Genomic DNA, 21,416 nt, shown 5'->3' with positions numbered 1-21,416 from the left:
TTCCATGACTTAAAATGATTGTAAAGGCTCATCTTTTAAAAAAAATAAAATAAACATGTTATACTTACCCCCTCTGTGCGGTTTTGCACAGATCCTCCTCTTCTCAGGTCCCTCTTTGCTGCTCCTGTTCCCTCCCTCGTGTGCACCTCAGCCAGCAGCTTGCTACAGTGGTCACCCAAGCCAAGTCAGAGCTCCATGTATCCATTCAGACATAGAGCCCCGACCTGGCCCCGCCCCCTCTCTCCCCTGATTGGCTGACTTTGACAGCCGCGGGAGCCAATAGCACCGCTGCTCTGTCTCAGCCAATCAGCAGGAGTGTACTGGATGGCTGAAGGGATCGTTGACATCACTGCAGAGAGAAGGACCTCAGGTAAGTAATTAGGGGGTGCTGCTACACACAGAAGGTTTTTTTATCTTAATGCATTGAGAAAAAAAACCTTCTGCCTTTACAACTCCTTTAAGCCGCTTGGTCCTGAATGTAAAAATCCTTTGTTGGGGTCTCAACCCTCATCTTCTTTTTTTACTTAAACAATCCCCTTGTTGTGAGTGTTTCCCGTCTATTGCCCATTTCTTTCTACAACTTCCTGGATCTTCTGCTTGCTTTGAAGTGTCTCCTCTGCTCATTCCTTGGGTTTACAGTCAATTTCTAAGGACTATATATCCCATGGTACCATGCTGCCTGCAAACAGTGATTCCTGAACTGACCCTGCCTCCTTAAACTCCTCCTTTCAGTTCCTCTGTAGTGATATGTCACAGAATTCCAGGAAGTAAATGTAGGGGGATCTTTACAAAAACTTTAAAAAACTGTATGGATTAATAGGTATAGGCTGGAAATAACTTCAATGCAATGTGAAAATGCATATACAATTTAAAATTTGATCCCAGATATGCTTTAACAGCCAGGCAACTAGCATGTGAGGTTCACTTTAACTATGTATGGTCTAAAACCTGTATGATCCTATGAGCACTTTTCTATTTGCGATATAGTCTTTAGATGAAATTTTTGTGGGGTGCACCTTGTATGCCCAAGGTCCAAATCAAGTTTTCTTCCACAAAAAAATTCCATGTGTGGTTTGCTCAGCATAACAAAATTAATTTTTATCTTTATTCCAAGAAATATTTGTACAGCAGCAGAAAGTCACATTTATTTACAAGATGCAATATCCACACCCACACTTTCTAATTTTCCAATCGTTTCAATCACACCAACCCATTAAGTGCTTTTTTTCCCCCTTTGGCCGTACTGAGTATCTATTAACATGGCTAGAATTTAACTTTACTGTGTTCTTTGTGAATAAAATAAATATCAAATACCTGTCATTCTAGTAAAAATATTCATAACAGCTTCAGATCTATAAAAAGATCTAATAACAGAAAGCGGAAGGGTAAAACCTAATCTGAATAGAGCACGGCTGTAATTTTTATTTAATAGCATTAAATACACCTATTTGTAATACTTTTATGCAGCCCTTTCATATTTATTTTGCTTAACAATAAACATAGTGGCCATGTTAATTTTCAATTATTACCTTGCAATAGTAGAAAGGCAAGGTCATCACATACTCACATATCTTTTTTTAGGACCTTTATTGGGAGTGTGGAAACATCCTGGTAATCCTGTTTTTAACATACAAGTGTATGCTCCTATTTTTGGTGAAAACACGTCCAGTTACAAGTTTTTATAATAAAAACAGCATTTGCTCTTTTCAATGTGTCATAAAAAAAACACTCAAAATTGCATTCCTCCACTGATGTGTCGGGCAGTCTGTTCATCGTTTAGTTCTTCTTTATCCTTTTCTCTATCTCTGTTCCAGTCCTTCAGACCCTCAGGAAGTGTTGTGTCCTCATCCAAGCTACCAGTACCTTCAACAAATTCCTCGTATGTAGATTTTTCTGCAAAGGGTCTTTGACCCAGAAGTTCAACCATATCACTTTTATCCAGCACCTCCTTTTCTAAGAGTCGGAGAGCAATCTAAAAAAATTAGGCCAGATCATGGTCATTAAAATGGAAAATAAAATGGGGACACACATCAATATATGTCACTTAAAAGTCACCACTATGATCACCACGTGTATAGGACTATGTGGGAAAAAATAAAAAATCCCTGATTACAAGTAAAACAAAAATGAGTTAAAACGTTTGTTACCGCAACATTTTATATTTCCGATATGTGCCTGCTATGCCATGTACTTATATGAGAAAGTATCCCGTTCCTCTTTGTATTGCTTCCTTTATGTGAAATCCCTTGTGTTCCTGCCAGTCCCTCTCTTTTCCTATTCAAAACTGATGAAACTAAGCAGGAGAGCGTAGCGTGGTGAGTTTTCTAGCTATGTTGGGAACTCAGCCTGCTCTCCTCCAATGATCAGAATATCCCAAGACTACCTCAAAAGGGTAAACATAGGTTATTTAAGCATGTCATATCCATGCTGCTTTTCATACTTCATACTTGAAGATGAACATGAGTGTATTAAGCCGGCCCATAGACGGTTCCAATCTCGAGAAAACAGCTGAGATTCCAACCATGTCTGGGCAAGGCTGAATTGCACCCAAGTTGATCGATCTACTTGGGTACAACCAGCCTGTTAGATTTTACATGCGATCATTGCTAGCAGCTGTTTCATAATCACTGTGTTTTTCCAGTGCTGATGGCTTCAACCACCCCGCTGGGAGAACACAATAACTCTGTGGGAGGGATTCCCTCATCAACTCTGACTGTGCTGATGGGGGGAATCAAGCCATTTTTGTTCCTGCAACCACTGGAAATTTCTCAGTCTATGGCTGGCCTTAGACATCATGAGATAGTGCTTAATTTTCACCATTCCCACTCTGCCAGATGGTATAAACATATAAAAAGAAAAGGTTTAGGCATAGTTCTGGTAAGCTGCCTACCTTTTCAATATCCAATTTCTTCTCTTTCAGGAGCGTCATAGACCTCTCATAAGCGAAGTTAATAAGTTTACGGACTTCATCATCAATCAGTCTCGCAGTTGCCTCGCTGTAAGGCTTCTCCAACACCATTTCCCCTTGCCGAGGGAGATCAAAAGAAACTTGGCCAACTTTGTCACTCATCCCGAATTGGACAACCTTTGCAAAAAAAAAACATAATGAACACAATTATTTCCCTTTTTTGAGATGGGTTAGCTTTTTGCAGGTCAAGATAGAAGACTTTATAAACAGATGAATACTTGAAGGTTGAACATTTAACAAAGTTAAAAACAGATGGTGGGTGGATAAGGCAAAATGTTTGATTGTTAAAAAGCATGGCTGGAAAAGCTGGTCCAACAATGATAACTTTTCCAGAAGCGATCGAGGTCCGTTTGAACACTGTTGCTTTATCTTTCCTAGGCATACATTATCAAAGGTCTATGGCATGCCCAGTAGACATTATACTGGCACTAAATTTAAAATGTGAAGTACAGAGAAGACATACCTGTGCATAGGCACTCTGTGTCACTTTTTTCAGATCATCTTGTGCTCCTGTTGTAATCCTTCCAAAAAATATCTCCTCAGAGACTCTGCCACCAAGTGTCATGCACATTCTATCCAGCAGCTGCTCCTTTGTATACAGATACTGCTCTCTAGGCAAATACTGTGCGTAGCCTAATCCCTTTCCTCGTGGTATAATAGAAACCTGGAAGACAAACCAGCATTTCTGGGCACAAGCTCACTCAAGAAAGTATTCAAAAATTTCAATTCAAATTCCATAACCAACTTACCGTCATCATGAAAACCACAATCTTATGGACACAAGCATGATTCTGTGCGTGTTTACATTACTTGTTCACTTATCAAACACGATTCTTTATGTGAACACAACAAGACATGCCTTACCAGAATGTTGTGTCCTCATTTGTTCTATTCTCCCACTAAGCCTTGCCATACACAGGCAGAGGTCTCATTAATAAATACCTCACAAATACATCTGCGCCATTTACGATATATTTTACAATATACACAATCCTAAGAACCATGTGAACCTATGGGTGTTTTTATCTGTCTTTCTTATCCATACCTGGGAGACCCAGGAGATTCACTAAAACTACATCATCATTGATCTTGTTTGGAGGTTTTTAGGATTACGCTATTATATTGTAATTTGGAAAACTCTCCTCCCCACCCTTTTTTTCTGTTTTCTAAACAACCTTGTCTCTAATTTCCGACAGTTATATGTACCACTCCTGAGGAAGTGCTCATGAAACACGTAGAGAATCAGTACCTAAGTGGCCATAATGAAGTGTCATCGTGTCCCCACCACTCAAGTGGGCAAACAGAGCTAACCCGAAAGGAAGACCGAGAGAAGAAACAACCAAGCACTGACAGCCAGGCATCCCAACTGATAAGTGTCATAATGTACTAGTATTCATACTAGCACATTATGGCATAAACCTGCAGGGGGCCTGTTTGCCAATAGTTTTTTTTTTTTTTTATATAGCATTTAATACTGCTTTAAACCAATGTTTCAGCATGAAACTCTTAGCAAGAGAAGCAATTAGCTTTGTTTTTCTTAAAGGGTGCAAATAGTTCTAGGAGAAGCAGCATTAATGTTAAAATAAGAGTTGTTCCTCCTTTTGGACTTCTTGTTCAAAAGTGTAGACAGAAGGATTCTAGGTGTTTTTTAGAGATAGATGAAAGATCAGCATGTCCAGTACAATATGTACTTCAGAAGATAAAGCTCAACCTGTTTAAGACAACATTAAGAGCTCGTTCACACTGGTGTGCTTAAAAACACGGTATGCATTTTTCAAAATTGTATATCGTGTTTTTAATGCATTGTGTTAAAATTTAACATAATGCATATGCGTTTCAGATGTGTTTTGCAAGCATTTTCATCCCTGGTCACCTGAGAAAAAAAATTGACGTGACTCAAAAAACGCACTAAAAAACATACCGCGATGCGCTTCAACTGACTATAATGGAAGGTGAGTTTTTGGTGCACTTTTGAAACAAGGCACCAAAGACTTTTTAATCCGCAGCACACCTGCAGCGTAGCGATGTGAGCAGTTTGAGAGGAATTAAACAATTTTTCATGTGCTTTTCTTGCACTTGAAAGGTGCATTTGAGGTCAGCAAAAGCGCCCCAGTGTGAACAGAGCCCAAGTGCGGTAACCCGTGTATACCAGAGGATACAGCTCAGTCAGGCAGTGTGGTTTACCTTTAACAGAGGATCTGCATGTTCCAGAAACCACCCTGCAACAGCATGCCCAGCTTCATGATAAGCCACAGTCTTCTTTTCTTCTGGCTGGAGAACTTGAGTCTTTTTTTCCAAACCTGCACATATACATTATAGTTAAAGGAAACCTGTACTAAGAATATAGAAGGCCTTCATTGCTAAACTTCTTCTGAATATGCTAGTTGCCTGGATTTCTCTTGCTTAATTACTTTGACTCACAGACTTGCAACAAGCATGTTGTCACTAAACTTAAGGGAGAAGTATTGCCAAAGCTCGTTTGGCTGTACTTCTCCTATGGATCACAGGAGTGCAATTCGTTTGGGACTTCTGTGACCCATTTTCAGCAGAGAGTGGGCTAAAGTCCGCTCTCTGCTGACGTCACAGTGTCGGTCCAGGCACCGCGCCATCCCGACAATGGAATCTGGATCCGCCAGGTGCCTGGACTGACACCCGGCTGAGCCTCTCAGCGAGCCGCTGAGAGAGACTGAGCCAGCCACCCCTCCACAGCTCAGCGCTCCAATGAGCAAGGAGGGAGCAGAGCAAAGAGCTGTGACTGGACCCATGCTGCATCCACCTAGGTAAGAATTAATCTAAAAAAAAACAAAAACCCTTACTTCTCTTTTAAAGTAAAGTCCGATTTCCATACTTCTGATTCACTGGCTCAAAGTACTGAAGCATCTAAAATAAAGTAACTAGCATTTTTCAGAAGGTCAGCAGCAACAGACTACAAATATCTCTCACCATAAGCTTCCTGTCAAAGTGTTAAGTGTAGTTGTGAACTACCCACCAAAAGTCCCTGCATCTCAGTTAGCAATAAAAATACCTGTGATGTCTTTCCCATTTGCTCAGAGCAGAAAAGTGTTTGCAGGCCTCAGCCTCAGTCCGGACCTACCATGCCTCGCGTCCTGCGTGATACAGCCTTTCTCTTTTCTATGATATGATGTGAATGGAGCCATAACGAATCTGTTTGGGGAATCAGCTGTACCAATCACTGAGCCCAGGGGTGGCTCCAAAAGCGTGCATTGACACAATTAAACACTGTGTCACACGCTCCAAGGTGAGCGCAATCACATTGGGGGTCACCAAGGCACTTCACAGCATGTTTTTGGGCACGTTTGATTCAGTACTGGAACTTTTTCTTTAAAACATCACTAGTATATTGATTTTTGCCGGAACTTTGTCACTTCACGTTTTTGGATTGGAAGATTTTTTCCACGACTGTGATTTCAATACCACAATAAGGACGATTATAGTTCTATTTTTCTACACGTGTGATTTATTTATTTTATATGTGTTTTATATTTTTTTATTTTTTATCATTTTTTTCACCCTCACTTTTATAATCACAGTGGACTTTTTGTGTGTTATATGTATAACACTTTTTCAGTATGCACACCTATTCAAGGATTTTTGGTATTTTATACATTTAATCACAGATGGTTTTAGATCTATATTGTCATGGTTATATCGCAAGATTTAGGTACGCTTTATATGCACATTGCACTTTGTGATTTAATGTACACGGCACTTTGGTGTACATGGTTATAGGATCTATACAGCAAGTGATTTGAGTTTTATACTCTTTGTGATTTGCACTCTATATATTATTATTTTCGATTCACACTTAGGGTTTTAGTTACTCAGATATATCCCCAGGCGCAACGCATTCTTCATTTATAGTTTATCGCACGATCATGAAAACGTGATCTGCGTCTGCAGCCGGGTATTTATTCGGTTGGTTCTTTACTGAGGCACTGGATCATTGTGGCTCGCAAGATTTTTTCCCATATTTCAGAATTGATGCTTTAGTTACTTTCCCGATTTAAAATTATGTGTATTCGTTGCACCCTCTGGTGAGGAGGATAATAACTTTTCAATCCACCCTTGTATTTTACTGTATTGTCTTTTGTTATTATTAAGGTGCTACCTATATGAAAAAGCTCAGAGCAGTTTTTGGATAAAAGTAATTTTAAAGTGGAACTTTAGGGGACAGACAAAAAAAAAAAAAAATTCTGATCAGATAGGAATTTTAATGCAGAAGACACATACTGTAACATCTGCATTACAGTTTTTTGCCTGCCTTTTCACGGATAAGAACAAATAAAATTCCTCTTTCAGGAGTACCTTAAGGGACATAAGAATCCTGGAACCTTTGGGTTATACTGCAGCCTACAAGAGTAAGGTCCATGGGCAAAAAAAAAAAAAATGTAGGCCACCCTGGATAGTCATGCCAAAAGCATGGTTACAAAACACAGAAGGGTGGATCTCGTGTCCCTCCAAGGACTAGGAGTAAAGGATTTTCCCATAAGTATAAAAATCCTAAAATTGTTCCTCTTTCTCACTGAGGGACACAGAATTCTGAAACCTTTGTTGTATCCAAAAACTGTCCAACTGGAAGGTTAAAATAAAATAGCCAAAACCACTAACAGGCCCATCAAGAAACAAGAACAAAGGACTGCCTGCAGCTAAAAGACCTGCCTGAAAGACCATATGCCTGAAGCTGGCATTAGAAAAAGTAGAAAGTTCACTTGTCTTAAAAGTGGGCATACCTGGAAATGCATCATGATTTATCCCACAGAGCCACTAGTGCATCCACACACATGCTAGAACCTAGATGCTGCTGGTTGAGAAAATCTGTCAATTTTCCACACTGGAGATATAAAAGGCTGACAGAACAGGAACAGAACTGACTTTTTGCCAAAGACAGGATTCTCTCTATCTTTTTTTGTCAAAGCAAAAATGTTTATTCCTCTATGATGATTGATGTATGCCGCTGCTGTGGGGTTGCCTGACTGGATCCAATGGCCTGTCAACAGGTTGGTTCAATGCTGACAAAACAGCAAAACTGAATCTCTAAGTTGAAATTGATATTTTTGTTTAGGAAACTAGATTCCATCAAAGACCAAGTACCCTGCACTGACAGGGAAGTGCCTAGGACTCCAGAGCCATTGCTGACCACTAAAAGAGGTAATGCAAGTTTTCCACACTGGGACACTTTGGGTGTTTAAGCGGGCCAACACTGAAGCCATCACCTTGGTGAACACTTGAGGTGCAGAAAACAGGTCAAATGGGAGGTCCATGAACTAATAGCATAGAGGCCCTACCACAAAGCGCAGAAAGCTTTGGTGTGTTGGAAAGATGAGTATGTGTAAGTAGGCATCTTATGTCCATTGAGGGCAGAATGTCACCCCGGTGAAAAGGGAAGCATTGTTTTATTCAATTTTTTAGAATTGAATGTAAGCATTCAGAGCCTTGAGAGAACTGAAAATCTCTTAGGAGGGAGAAAATGCTTATCCGGATGATCCCATTCAGCAAAAACAAGCTGTTCTAGTAATGCATGGACAGAAAACGCATGCAAAGGCTGAGAAGGTTTTAAGGAACCCAAGGAAGAAACCGAGCTTTCAGGAGACTCCGTTAGGGACAACATGAAAGTGGAACGAACTATCTCCATAAGAGTTTGTATCAGCAATTTCTCAGATTGTAAGGCTGAAAAAGGTTCATCCACTGTTGTTTCCTCCACAGAGGAATCATTGGTTTGTTTTTCCTCCTGATCGACTGAGGGTAACACCTCATCCTGGGCCCACTGTTCCCCTTGCAAAGGTTCTTAAGTGGGGGAGGGGGATCTAGCATGCTTCCTATCCATTTGAATGGAGGATGCGATTAAAGCCGCTAATCTTCCTTCCAGACCCTGCAGGGTGGAGGAAAGGACATCTTCAGTCACGTATACAGGGGCTGAGATGTGAGAAGCAGTTGCACCATCAACTTGTTCCAATGGCTCACCCTAGCTTGCCATAACTGGTAATTCAGGCGAGGATGACAGCGTGGAAATGTGACTCGAGATCCTAGCGCCTGGGAGTGAAACTTTAGTACTTTTTTGGTCTTTGTGGTGTCTTTTTTGGTAGGCATAGTCCTAAGCACAAAAACAGAAGCACTATACAATTGCACTTAATCTCTGAATATAGTCATGACAAATAAAGCCGCTATAAAGTTCAGCCTAGTGCTGGGAAAAAAAAGTGTCCTTCCTGTATCAGAAATGCCAGCTTGCAACCCTCACGTGTCTCACAGCTCCTGTGTCCCTGAGTGCAGGCTGCTTGCTTCCTCCTCGTCAGACGAGGAGAGACTGTCACCGCAGTAGTTTTATCTGTTTTTGCCTGCCGTGCATCCTAGTGGACGTTCACAGCACTGCGCTTAGGCCCCACCCCCTCCCAAAAAATTCCGGCCCTTTTTTCATTTAGAAATGCTCCCGCGCTCATATGCGCCGCTTTCGGGGTCTACAGACCCAACTTGAGGGGGTGGGGGGGGGGGGGGGGTCGGGCAGAGACCTGTTTAGCAGCAGGCACACAACAACCGTAACAGCAGTCAACAGTAACAATAGTTAACAATATTAGCAGTACCAGCGGGACCTCCACTACCCCTGCGGCGAGGGGTAATGTAAGGGGGCTACACCGCTGATGTCCCCCCTAACCCTCTGGTCCCTTCAGGGGGGAGAAAGAAAACATTTGCCAGATTTTTTACCTGAGAGGAATCCCCCTGCACACTCTGCTGAGGCCACACAGACTGACTGAGCTTTACAGTGAAGACAACAGAATAAGGTATGCGCATAGACTCCCTACCTCTAGTGGAGAATTAGACCCCTTTCACACCAAGGCGCTTCAAAAACACCCTAAAACGCCTTAGCGTTATTACCGCGTTTTTACAGCGTTAGCGGTAAAATTAACGCAACGCTGCAGGCGTTTTAACAACGTTTTTCAAGCGTTATTGAAGCATGTGTTATTGATGCTATCTTTCTGCTTGCATGTTTATCCTTTGTGATATCATGTAAAACAAGCAGCGTCTTGTAAAGTAACAAGCAGTGTCTTGTTTTACTTCAAATCTTCATTTTTCTGGGATTAATTCTTTTTTTTGGCACTTTAATTTTGTTTTTTGTCACTTTGATGGTCTGTTTAATCATTCTGACCTTCCCACAAGTTCAGTCCTGTTGTTGTAGATGCTCTCTTTTCTGCTTGCATGTTTACCTTTTTGTGAGATAATGTGAATTTTCTACAGCTCAGGGCAGATTATAGGCGTTATTCAGGAGTTTTTACAGCGTTTTCAATCATTTCAATGGAGAGGGGGTTCTTGAAGCGCTTTTTTCAACGCCCAAAAGCTGCTCCAAAGATGCTGCTTGCAGGACTTTTCTCAACGCCCCGCCAGCGCAACGCCTCAGTGTGAAAGGGTCCATTGAGATGCATGGGGAGCGTTTTATGAGCGTTATTTTTAGCGCCAAAACGCTGCAAAAACGCCTTGGTGTGAAAGGGGTCTAAGACCCCTTTCACACTCGAGTGTATTTCTGGCGTTTTAGCGTTAATAAAAGTGCCTGAAAGAAGCCTCATCTGCAATCCCAATGTGAAAGCTCGAGTGCTTTCACACTGAGACCCCTTTCACACTGGGGCGTTTTTCAGGCACTTTAGCATTAAAAAAAGTGCCTGTAAAGCGCCTGAAAGAAGCCTCATCTGCAATCCCAATGTGAAAGCCCGAGTGCTTTCACACTGGGGTGCTGCGCTGGCAGGGCATCAAAAAAAGTCCTGCAAGCAGCTTCTTTGCAGCGCTTTCGTGTTTTTGCCACCGGGCTGGGTGCGCTGATGGCCCGAGCCCGAAAAACACCCCAGTGTGAAAAGGGTCTTAAGCTGCGTTTTACCAGCTTTTTTCGGGCGTTGGCAGTGTGAAAGGGCTCGGGCTTTCACATTGGGATTGCAGATGAGGCTTCTTTCAGGTGCTTTACAGGCGCTTTTTTTAACGCTAAAGCGCCTGAAAAACGCCCCAGTGTGAAAGGGATCTAAAGGCAAAATTTTTTCCCTAATAGAAGATAACATAGGTGTTTTTAGTACCTAAAATTCTTCCCTTACCTTATCCCCGCCGCAGGATTTGCTGAATTAACAGACAATCCAACCTTCACCCATCACGACGGGCTGCGTTTAGCAAACCTTCAAGGACTGGGTCCCTAGATATCGGGGGTTCCAACTCCCTTGGACCTGTAAAGCACCCCACCAGGAAAGCTTTAGGTAATGTAGCAATACCTAAGCCCTGGGTTCCCAGGGTCCAGCCCTACAAAGAGGCCCCACAGGCAAAAACCTTGTGCCTCAGATACGAGGCTCCAGGTACCATCCACTTAGGCCTCAGTGGCACTTTGGATGGATCTGGTCTATGGGGGCTATTTAAATCCAGCATGGATCCCTCCTGGAGCTCCTCAGAGCACATCTTTACTCGTGACCAAGACCTTAGACTCTGTCAAAAAAACTGATGTGCTCCTGGAAGGAGGAGGGGTTATATAGGAAGTGAACTTCCTGCATTGGGTATACCAGTGTCTATCACCTGAAGGTGGCCTATAACCCATTAAGTAATTACTTAAGGCTCTGTGTCCCATGATGTACGATAAAGAAATGTGTAGGTATGAGCTGATGACGTGACGTATGTGTCTGCTAATGTCTTAGATGGCCAGATCTTTTTTTTTATTTTTTCATCTTGCACAATGTGAGTTTTCCCTACTTTTATTAATAAAAGCCTTCTGATATGGTTTTACGCTATTGGAAGTGTCTTCCCTTATGTTGACGCTCACATATGGTATATACTATACTGAGCAATTCCTGGATGACAATAGTGAGATTGAGTGATCTGCCTGTCCTGGTCTCTGTGGATGTTGGCTGCCCTACACCAAAAGCGCATTTGACCACTCAGTGACAGGAGGTCAGTGTTATGTGGTAAGGAGCCTGTGTAAATATTTTGGTGCGGAGCAGCACACATGTTGTCTGTCACCAGCACTCAGTGTTCATTGCCCTAGCACTTTGAAGAGGCTTTAAAAATAGTCCTCAGTAATTGGATTGTCCCTTTATACATTGTTTCACTGCCTTCAGAGTATGCAAGAGCACTATAAACGGTTGATATTAAAGCATTCTGTAAATTCATTGAATGCATATTATCTTAAAGGTTTATTGCTGCACTTTTATGTTGGATAGCTTGTAGAGCCAAGCTTGGGGGCAAGCAGAGGGCATAGTAAAGAGAAAGGTACACTTCTAGGAAGTAACGGATGGAGATGACATGTACATATGCTCCTTAGGTTTTTTCCATTGAGGAAGATATGTTTATTTTTGCCCTGGTAGCATCCTTGATTATATCCAGAGTTTATCCTATAAAATGTTGTCCCCCCCGAAGGCCATGTTGAGCCAGCACTTCTTGCAAGATAGTTCTGCAGCCCAGCACTTTAGCCACAGATCCCTGCACGAAAGTACAGTGTACAAGAGACTAATGTTAGACAGAAGATGGGCAGTTTCTCACAACCTATTAAAGCAAAACTTTATAGTGCCAGAGATATCTGATCCATGCAATCAATGATTAGTGGGTCAATGTCAGCATCGGTCAGATCCCGTTTAAATCAGAAGTGGACCATTTAGCCATGGCTTGACAGGGTAGAAAGAATGACTGAATCGGCATTAAAGCAGAGCTTGCTTAAGAAAACATGGCCATAGAAAGAGCTTCCGGTCAGCTTCTCCTAGCAAAAATAGGATTTTTATAACAGCTTACCTGTAAATTCCTTTTCTTTTGAAGTACATCACGGGACACAGAGCCATAGTAATTACTATGTGGGTTATAGCCACCTTCAGGTGCTGGACACTGGCACGCCCTAAACAGGAAGTTGCCTCCCTATATAACCCCTCCCATATCGGGAGTACCTCAGTTTTGTAGCAAAGCAATACATGTGTATACTAGAAAGAGGTGCGGGACCTCTGTGTCCCGTGATGTACTTCAAAAGAAAAGGATTTTACAGGTAAGCCATTATAAAAATCCTATTTTCGTTAATCGTACATCACGGGACACAGAGCCATAGTAATTACTATGTGGGATGTCCCATAGCAATGCCAACTGAGGGGAGGGAGACACAACAAAAGTAGGGCACCATGAGATCAGAGGACTTATACTGCTGCCTGCAGTACACTGTGCCCAAAGGCGACATCCTCATGTCTTTTTAGATCCACCTGATAGAATCTGGTAAATGTATGGATTGAAGACCAAGTTGCGGCCTTGCAGATTTGAGCCATGGAGGCTTGGTGATGCACTGCCCACGAAGCACTAACAGCCCTAGAGGAGTGCACTTTGATTCGAGAGGGTGGAAACTACCTCTTTAAACAATAAGCTTGAGCGATTACTTGTCGAATCCATTTAGAAATAGTAGATTTCTATGCCGCCTGTCCTCTTTTAGAACCTTCAGGCAACACGAATCAAAACATCAGTTTTCTGAATCTGAGCAGTTGCCTTTAAGTAGACCTTGACTGCTCTCCCCACATCAAGAGAATGTAGTGATTTTTCTTCCACAGAACAAGGTTCTGGAAAAAAATGAAGGTAGAACAATATCCGGGTTTAGAAAAAACCTGATACTACCTTCGGTAAAAGGTTAGGATGAGGATGCAATACTACATTATCCTTGAATAATAATAATATGGCTCTTTACAAGAAAGAGCAGCCAACTCCGATACCCTTCTTGCAGAAGATATGGTTACCAGAAAAATCAGTTTCCTTGTCAAAAAGGACCAAGGGAATATGTCGTATCGGCTCAAAAAAGGCTGTTTTTGTAATGCCGATAGAACTAAATTCAAGTCCCAAGGGTTCAGGGGTGACCTAACCAGAGGATTAAGCCACATTACCCCCTGAATAAAGCTACGAACCAGAGAATGTAAAGCAAGTGGTCATTGAAATAATACCGATAAGGCCGAGACCTGTTCTTTGAAAGTACTCAAGGCCAGCTTTATTTCTAACCCCATCTGTAGAAGGTCAAGTATTCTACTTATGACCTACTTCCTGGGGTGCAAACCCCTGGTTTCATACCAGGAGACATATCCTTTCCAGACTCCATAATATATGATTATGGAGGCCGGCTTCCTTGCATTAAACAAGGTAGATACCACTGAATCTGACAGCCCACGCTTCTTCAGAAAGTGGGTCTCAATAGCGAAACCGTTAAATTTAGCATTTGAAAGGTAAGATGGAATACCGGACCTTATGAGAGAAGGTCTGGACGTGGTGGTAGGGTCTGTGGGACCCCTACCGCCATCCTTATGATCTCTGCATACCAAGATCTTTTGGACCACGCCAGGGCCACAAGAATCACTGACTTCCCTTCCTGCCTGATCCTGCGAAGAAGTCGTGGATGCAGGCAGCAAGGAGGGAATGCATAAATCAGTAAAAACTGATTCCACTGGAACACCAAGGCACCTGTTCCGCATGCTAGCAGATCCTTTGTTCTTACACACAATTGTCTATCTCTTTGTTGAACCTGGACGCAAACAGATCTACGTCTGGGATCCCCCATCTTTGACCTATTTTCAGAAAGATATCGGGGTGAAGGAACCACTCTCCCGGGAACAACTGCTGGCGACTCAAATAGACCGCCTGCCAATTTTCTATTCCTAGAACGAAAAACTGTCGATAGGCAAGGTACATTGTTTTCTGCCCAAGATAGGATATGATTCACCTCTCTCTGGGCCACACAACTTCTTGTGCCCCCTTGGCGATTGATATAGGCCACTGCTGTGGCATTGTTGGATTGGATCCTGACAGGACAGCTCCGTAAACTAAACGTCCAGGCCCTCAGGGCCAAGCGCTCTGCCCGAATCTCTAGAATGTTAATGGGCAAGGTCATTTCTAAACTGGACCATTTTTTTTGGACAGTTGCCTCTTCGAGGACTGCTCCCCAACCTAAAAAAGGTTGGCGTGTGCGGTTACCACTTTCCAGGTAACTGGTAGGAAGGATCTTTTGCAGATTTTGGTTATCAACCACAAACTGAGGCTCGGGCACACCTTTGGAGTCAGACACATTGGGTAATCTAAAGCTTGGACCTTCTTGTTCCAATAGGATACTGTTTTGCAGCAGCCACGAATGAAACTGAGCATAAGGAACGGCCTCGACTGAAGCCGCCATCTTTCCCAACAACTTCATGCAAAGCTGAATCAAAAGGATTCTTTTTTGCTTGACCACCTGAATCAGTTCCTTTATGGCGCTGATCTTTCTCTAGGTTGAGAACCCAAACTGGGTATCCCAGGTAGTTGACTGTGGTGACCATACTTTGGTCTAAGCGGGCTACCAACTGGTCTACCAAGAGCAGATTGTCTAGGTAAGCTATAATGGTTATACCTTGGGCCCTTAATCTGGCTAGAGGAGGGGCCAGAACCTTTGTAAACATTCAAGGTGCAGTAGCTAAACTGAAAAGCAGAGCTACAAACTGAAAATGAAGATTTTCTACCTTAAAAAGTAAATATTTCTAGTGAGCGGGGAAATAGGCCCATGGAGGTATGCACGCTTGATGTCGATTGACGTCAAAAGTTCCCCTCCTTGTAGGATGGAGACAACTGATTGGATTGACTCCATGCGAAAAAGAGCGGATATTCGGGAACTGGTTTAGATTCTTGAGATCCAGAAAGGTTTGACATCTCCATTCAGTTTTGCCCTGAAAAAAGGTTTGAATAAAACCCCAACCCCTGCTCTTTCATGGGGACCATCATGACCACTTTTTGCCAAAAGATGGTCCAATACTAGAAAAAGATTTCTTTTCTCTGGATCTTTAGGAACGTCTGATCTGAGAAAACGAGGAGACGGGAACTCTCGGAACTCCAGTTTGTACCCTAGAGTTATTGAAGAAGCCATCCGTCTGCAACACTCTTTCTGCCAGACCCTTGAGAACTGCACAAGTCTTCTCCCCACTCGAGCGAGCGGGGGCGCCCCCTCATAAGGAGGATTTAGTATTTTGTTTTGTAGGTTTACTCCCCCAAGACATCTTTTGTCTCTGGGGTTGACCCTGAGGATTACCTCTTGAACTTGACAGCGGAAGCCGTCGTGACTGCCTGGAGGCTGATTTTAAATGAAATATATTTACTCCTTTTCCTAAATGGCAAAGGGGTACTTTCCCCTAGAAATTCTTTGGATGCATTATCTCAAGATATCCCAAACAGCCGTTTCACCGCAGAAAGGAAACTTAGCCAGGAGTTTTTTGCATGATGCTTCGGCTGATCAATTTTTCAACCATAGTATTCTATACATATGTACCGGGCCAGCGAAAGGCGTGAGGCCTAAAGATAGATCTCTCATAGCGTTTATTGCAAACATAAAGCTACTAGGAGCTTGCTAGATCCTGGGCCTGCTGAACAGGGATAACCTTGAGCACCTGTTAAAACTGGTCCCTCAAGGATTGACATATACCAATTACTGTCAGCACAGGCTGGGACACTCAACCTGCTAGAGAAACAATATGTTCTTTTAATAGGAATTCCAACTTTTTATCCGTTGGATACTTACGCATTTGAGCATTGTCTGCCGGACAAGTCAAACTTTTATTCAGAGGATAAAGCAGCATCAATTGCTGGTATCTCCCACCTTTGGTAAATTTTTTCCTCCATAGGATAAAGTGTGAAAAACTTTTTAGGAGGGGGGAAAAAAAAAAAAAAAAATGCTCATCTGGGTGATCCCACTCAGAATACATAAGTCTTTCCAGCAATGAATGGATGGGAAAGGCAGCTTGAGGAGGCTTTAGCAAATCCAAACAAGTAGTGGACACACAGTTAAGGGTAGCATAAATGTGGAGCGGACCAATTCAGTAAGAAATTGTACCCACAATCTCAGATTGTGAAGCTGATCCTTCCACATTTGACCCCTCAGAAGAGGAGTCATCAGCCTCTTCACGGTCCCTTGAGAGAAAACATCTTCTCCCACCCCCAGATCCTCAGTTTGAGGGTCCTGGGTAATGGAAGGGAACCTGTCGCATTTTATCCCATTCTGGGATGCGATTAAAGCCGCTAACCTGAGGAAAAATAAAAACCTTTTTTTTTTTTTAGTAATATAGACAGGGGCTGCAGTGTTGTAAACAGTTACAAACATTTCATGGCCCCTGATGGCTCACTCTAACCAGCCATCCCCTCTCAGGGGAGGATGCCATTGCAGAGATGAGTCTTAGGCTTTCAGAGCTTGAGGGAGACCCTTTTAGCCCTTTTTTGGAGTGTTTCTACCACCCTTCTGACCATAGCCTGATGCATAACTGCAGAGGTACTACCAGAAGAAATCGCATCCACTGCTTGAGCAATAGTCCAGCCACTGCCACTGCTATTAATGCTCAGCCTGATGCTAATAGTAAATGTGTCAATTGGAATGCCTGTCATCAAACCTCTTCCATGCCCCTTTTTGCTCGTGTCCCTCCAGCATCTGCAGCCAGCAAAAATGGAGCTTTTAAAGTGACTCCCGCGCTGGATGTTGGAGAACACCAACACCGCGCTAAGCCCCGCCCCCCCTCCATCACATCCAACCACTGGAAAGGGTTGTCAGGAAGAGGCCCTAGTCCCCATCAACATGGGAGCAAGGTGCTTTGGGAGGCGGCACAGTGTTGGAATAAAAACCGCAAAACAAATCAGAAATCACAACACTTGCATTTCTGGTGCGATTTCATTGAAGTCTATTACACGCAAAACAGAAAAAAGTTCCCCACCCTTTCCAAAAACGCACCAGCTGTTCTTTCACATAGAATGTCCAATCAGGCAGGGTCAGATTGCATGGAATGTCTATGGGTTCTTTCACTCCATAATTTACGTGCAATAACGCGTATTGCCTTGCATATACAGTATCTCATAAAAGTGAGTACACCCCTCACATTTTTAAAAATATTTTATTATATCTTTTCATGTGACACTGAAGAAATGACACTTTGCTACAATGTGAAAAGTAGTGAGTGTACAGCTTGTATAACTGTAAATTTGCTGTCCCCTTAAAATAACTCAACACACAGCCATTAATGTCTAAACCGCTGGCAACAAAAGTGAGTACACCCCTAAGTAAAAAATGTATAAATTGGGCCCAAAGTGTCAATATTTTGTGTGGCCAACATTATTTTCCAGCACGGCCTTAACCCTCTTGGGCATGGAGTTCACCAGAGCTTCACAGGTTGCCACTGGAGTCCTCTTCCACTCCTCCATGATGACATCACAGAGTTGGTGAATGTTAGAGACCTTGCGCTCCTCCACCTTCCATTTGAGGATGCCCCACAGATGCTCAATAGGGGTAGTCTTGGAGGTGTGTTTGGGGTCGTTATGTTGGAATACTGCCCTGCGGCCCAGTCTCCAAAGGGAGGGGATCAAGCTCTGCTTCAGTATGTCACAGTACATGTTGTCATCCATGTTCCCTCAATGAGCTGTAGCTCCCCAGTGCTCCAGCACTCATGCAGCCCCAGGGCTTTCTTGTGCATAATCTTTAGAAGAGGCTTCCTTCTGAGATGACAGCAATGCAGACCAATTTGATGCAGTGTGTGGCGTACGGTCTGGGCACTGACAGGCTGACCCCCTACCCCTTCAACCTCTGCAGCAATGCTGGCAGCACTCATACGGCTATTTCCCAAAGACAACCTCTGGATATGACCCTGAGCACGTGCACTTAACTTCTTTGGTCCACCATGGCGAGGCCTGTTCTGAATTGAACCTGTCCTGTTAAACTGCTCTATGGTCTTGGCCACCATGCTGCAGCTCAGTTTCAGGGTCTTGGCAATCTTCTTATAGCCTAGGCCATCTTTATGTATAGCAACAATTCTTTTTTCAGATCCTCAGAGTTCTTTGCCATACGGTGTCATGTTGAACTTCCAGTGACCAGTATGAGAGAGTGAGAGCAATAACACCAAATTTAACACACCTGTTCCCCATTCACACCTGAGACCTTTTTAACACGAGTCATGTGACGCCGGGGAGGGAAAATGGCTAACTGGGCCCAATTTGGACATTTTCACTTAGAGGTGTACTCCCTTTGGTTGCCAGCATTTTATACATTAATGGCTGTGTGTTGAGTTATTTTAAGGGGACAGCAAATTTACACGGTTAGACAAGCTGTACACTCACTACTTTACATTGTAGCTGTTATGTCCCTTTGACACAAGGTCTCTCAGGGTGTTGCTAGCAATGCTGCCAGTATCCGCTCAGCAAGTGACACAAAGGCTGGATGCACTTCTTAACCAGGGAAGGGTTTATTACTCACTCAGAAAACAATGTACATTCTTACATGGAGAAGTCATATACAACAGGTATTCCTCTAAGTATCATGCTGCTGCTTCCCAGTCCCACACACACACTCTACTGACTTCCTGGTACAGCCCCTCCCCCAGCATGCTTCAGGAGAAAGGGGTTAAGGGTCACAGTGATTCTGCACAAACATTACAGTAGCAAAGGGTAATTTCTTCAGTGTTGTCACATGAAAAGATATAAAATAATTTACAAAAATGTGAGTGGTGTACTCACTTTTGTGAGATATTGTATGTGTTAATGTGTGTTGCGAGTGTGAAAGTGGCACATAGAAAACCCCTGTTTTCTCTGTGCCCTTGCAGTGGCCTGCATTTATCCAGTGCAGAAAAGTGAAGGTCACTGGATATGGTGTGACTAAAAAGACAAGGCTGAGAATAACTTTGCTGGATAGCTGCAAAGGTGGGAGACCTGGCTGTTACGCAACTAATAAAATGCTTGTTTGAGGGGGCGTGGTCTGGACATGACTGAGTGAGGATGCATGTTTTAGGAGCTCCTGGTCCGACCCGTCCTTATACAGATTTTACCCAGTTTATATTCTCTCGGTACACTTGCAATGTACTCCGCTGGGAAGCGGAGAGGAAAGCAGAAGAGGGAATCCCCCAAGTCACACAGGAGTGCAAATATCCAGCAGTACCTCCGAAACAATCAGGGGGCCTCTCCGGTCACCAAGATGGCGGACACCACGAGGTCTGGCCCTCTAACAAAACAGCAACCGCAGACTTCCTCTACCTGCCTACCACTGCTAACTACCCCAGAAATGGACCTTACCACCCCGGAGGTGTTCCGACTGGAATCACAAGAACTGTCACAGCCATCTCCCACGCCGTTGATCCTGAAAGCTGACGCCGAACTGAGAGCACTGCTACAAGCTCTCCCAACACGCTCGGACATAAAAGCTATAGTCAGCAGAATGGAAGCAACCCACCGCAAAGAGATGGCAGTGGTGAGGCATGAGGTACGGACGCTATCGGAACGAATGGGGAATGGAGAAACCTCAGTCTCTGCATTGGAGCGGCGGATATCGGCGGTCGAGGCAACTCAAATATCCCAAGCTGAAACTCTCCTCACACATCAGCTTCACATGGAAGAAATTGAAGACCGCAGCAGGCGCAATAATCTATGCCTGAGGGGCCTGCCAGAAGCCACGGGAACAGAGGACCTAGCGGCATCTGCCCTCGCAATGTTCAGAGTCCTAACGGAAGATTTATTCCCCCCCAACCTATCCTTTGATCGGATCCACAGAGCCCTCGGTCCCCGCTCGGCTGATCCAGACAGACCAAGGGATGTCATCTTTTGAATCCACCAGTATACCCACAAGGAGTTAATACTTCGCACAGCATGGGAAAAGGGAGACCTTGATTTTGACGGCGCTGTCATCCGTATCATGCCGGACTTATCCAGAGCGACCTTACATTGAAGGGCTCTCCTGAAACCAGTATTGGAAGCTGCCAGGCGCGGTGGCCTCACGTACCGGTGGGGCTTCCCCATCTCAGTGACATTTAGGAAGGCTCAGCAAGCTTTTACGCTCCGGACCCCCGCAGACCTCCCTGCTCTATTCTCTTTTATGGATACAGATCCCATTGAGGTATCCGATTGGCTGCAGATGCTACAGCGATTCACCCCCTGCTCCGGAGAGTCAGGCATAGGAAGAGCCAGATCACCTACCTAGACCGCAGAGGAGTAGAGGGAAGACTGATCGTCGCCAGCTATGCGGTGAGATATCAGTAACCTCTCTCCACCCTGATGCACCTTCTCCCTACTCCGTGTTCTTGTACGCTCCGTATGTCCTCCTCTTCCCCTAGTTATCTTTCTTCATCCTCCTGGTTTGCAGCTGTCTGCCTCCCCTTCCCGGGACTTCCCTCTATGGTCTGAGACTGGTCATGCTTCCTCACGCCACTCTGGCCGTGACACTGGATGCCACCAACCTCCCAGAGACGATGGCAGTTTTGCGGGGAAGCCAAGAGAGGGGAGCGCTTTGCGGGCGCTGTGCATGGGTAGACCCACGTTCGTGGCTTCTCTGCACTTATAGTAAGTTTTACAGCAGAGCCCATTCATCTCTCGTATTTGCTTTCCTCTCTCCTCCCCCCACCCTCATTACCTCTGGTAGACGCCCCTTAACAAAGAACTCGAACAAACTCTTTTCGAGCAGGAGGGCTAATGAGACGCTATGCTG

General features: G+C 43.8%; 1 protein-coding gene across 2 annotated transcripts in view; it reads right to left on the bottom strand.

Moving 5' to 3' along the window:
• Positions 1-1,072: 1,072 nt before the first annotated feature.
• Positions 1,073-21,416, bottom strand: part of AFG3L2 (AFG3 like matrix AAA peptidase subunit 2) — a 65,538-nt gene continuing 45,194 nt past the window's right edge. For both annotated transcript variants that reach the window (XM_073631312.1, XM_073631311.1), the window contains 4 exons: positions 5,153-5,268; positions 3,432-3,632; positions 2,891-3,085; positions 1,073-1,972 (listed from right to left, as the gene is read on the bottom strand). In XM_073631312.1, coding sequence (XP_073487413.1) covers positions 1,730-1,972; positions 2,891-3,085; positions 3,432-3,632; positions 5,153-5,268 — 755 coding nt within the window. In that variant the 3' untranslated portion in view covers positions 1,073-1,729. The remainder of the gene's footprint in view (positions 1,973-2,890; positions 3,086-3,431; positions 3,633-5,152; positions 5,269-21,416) is intronic.

Source organism: Aquarana catesbeiana, linkage group LG05, assembly GCF_042186555.1.
Source record: "Aquarana catesbeiana isolate 2022-GZ linkage group LG05, ASM4218655v1, whole genome shotgun sequence".
NCBI lineage: Eukaryota > Metazoa > Chordata > Amphibia > Anura > Ranidae > Aquarana > Aquarana catesbeiana.
Note: the sequence above shows the minus strand (reverse complement) of the source record. Positions and strands in the feature narration are given on the sequence as shown.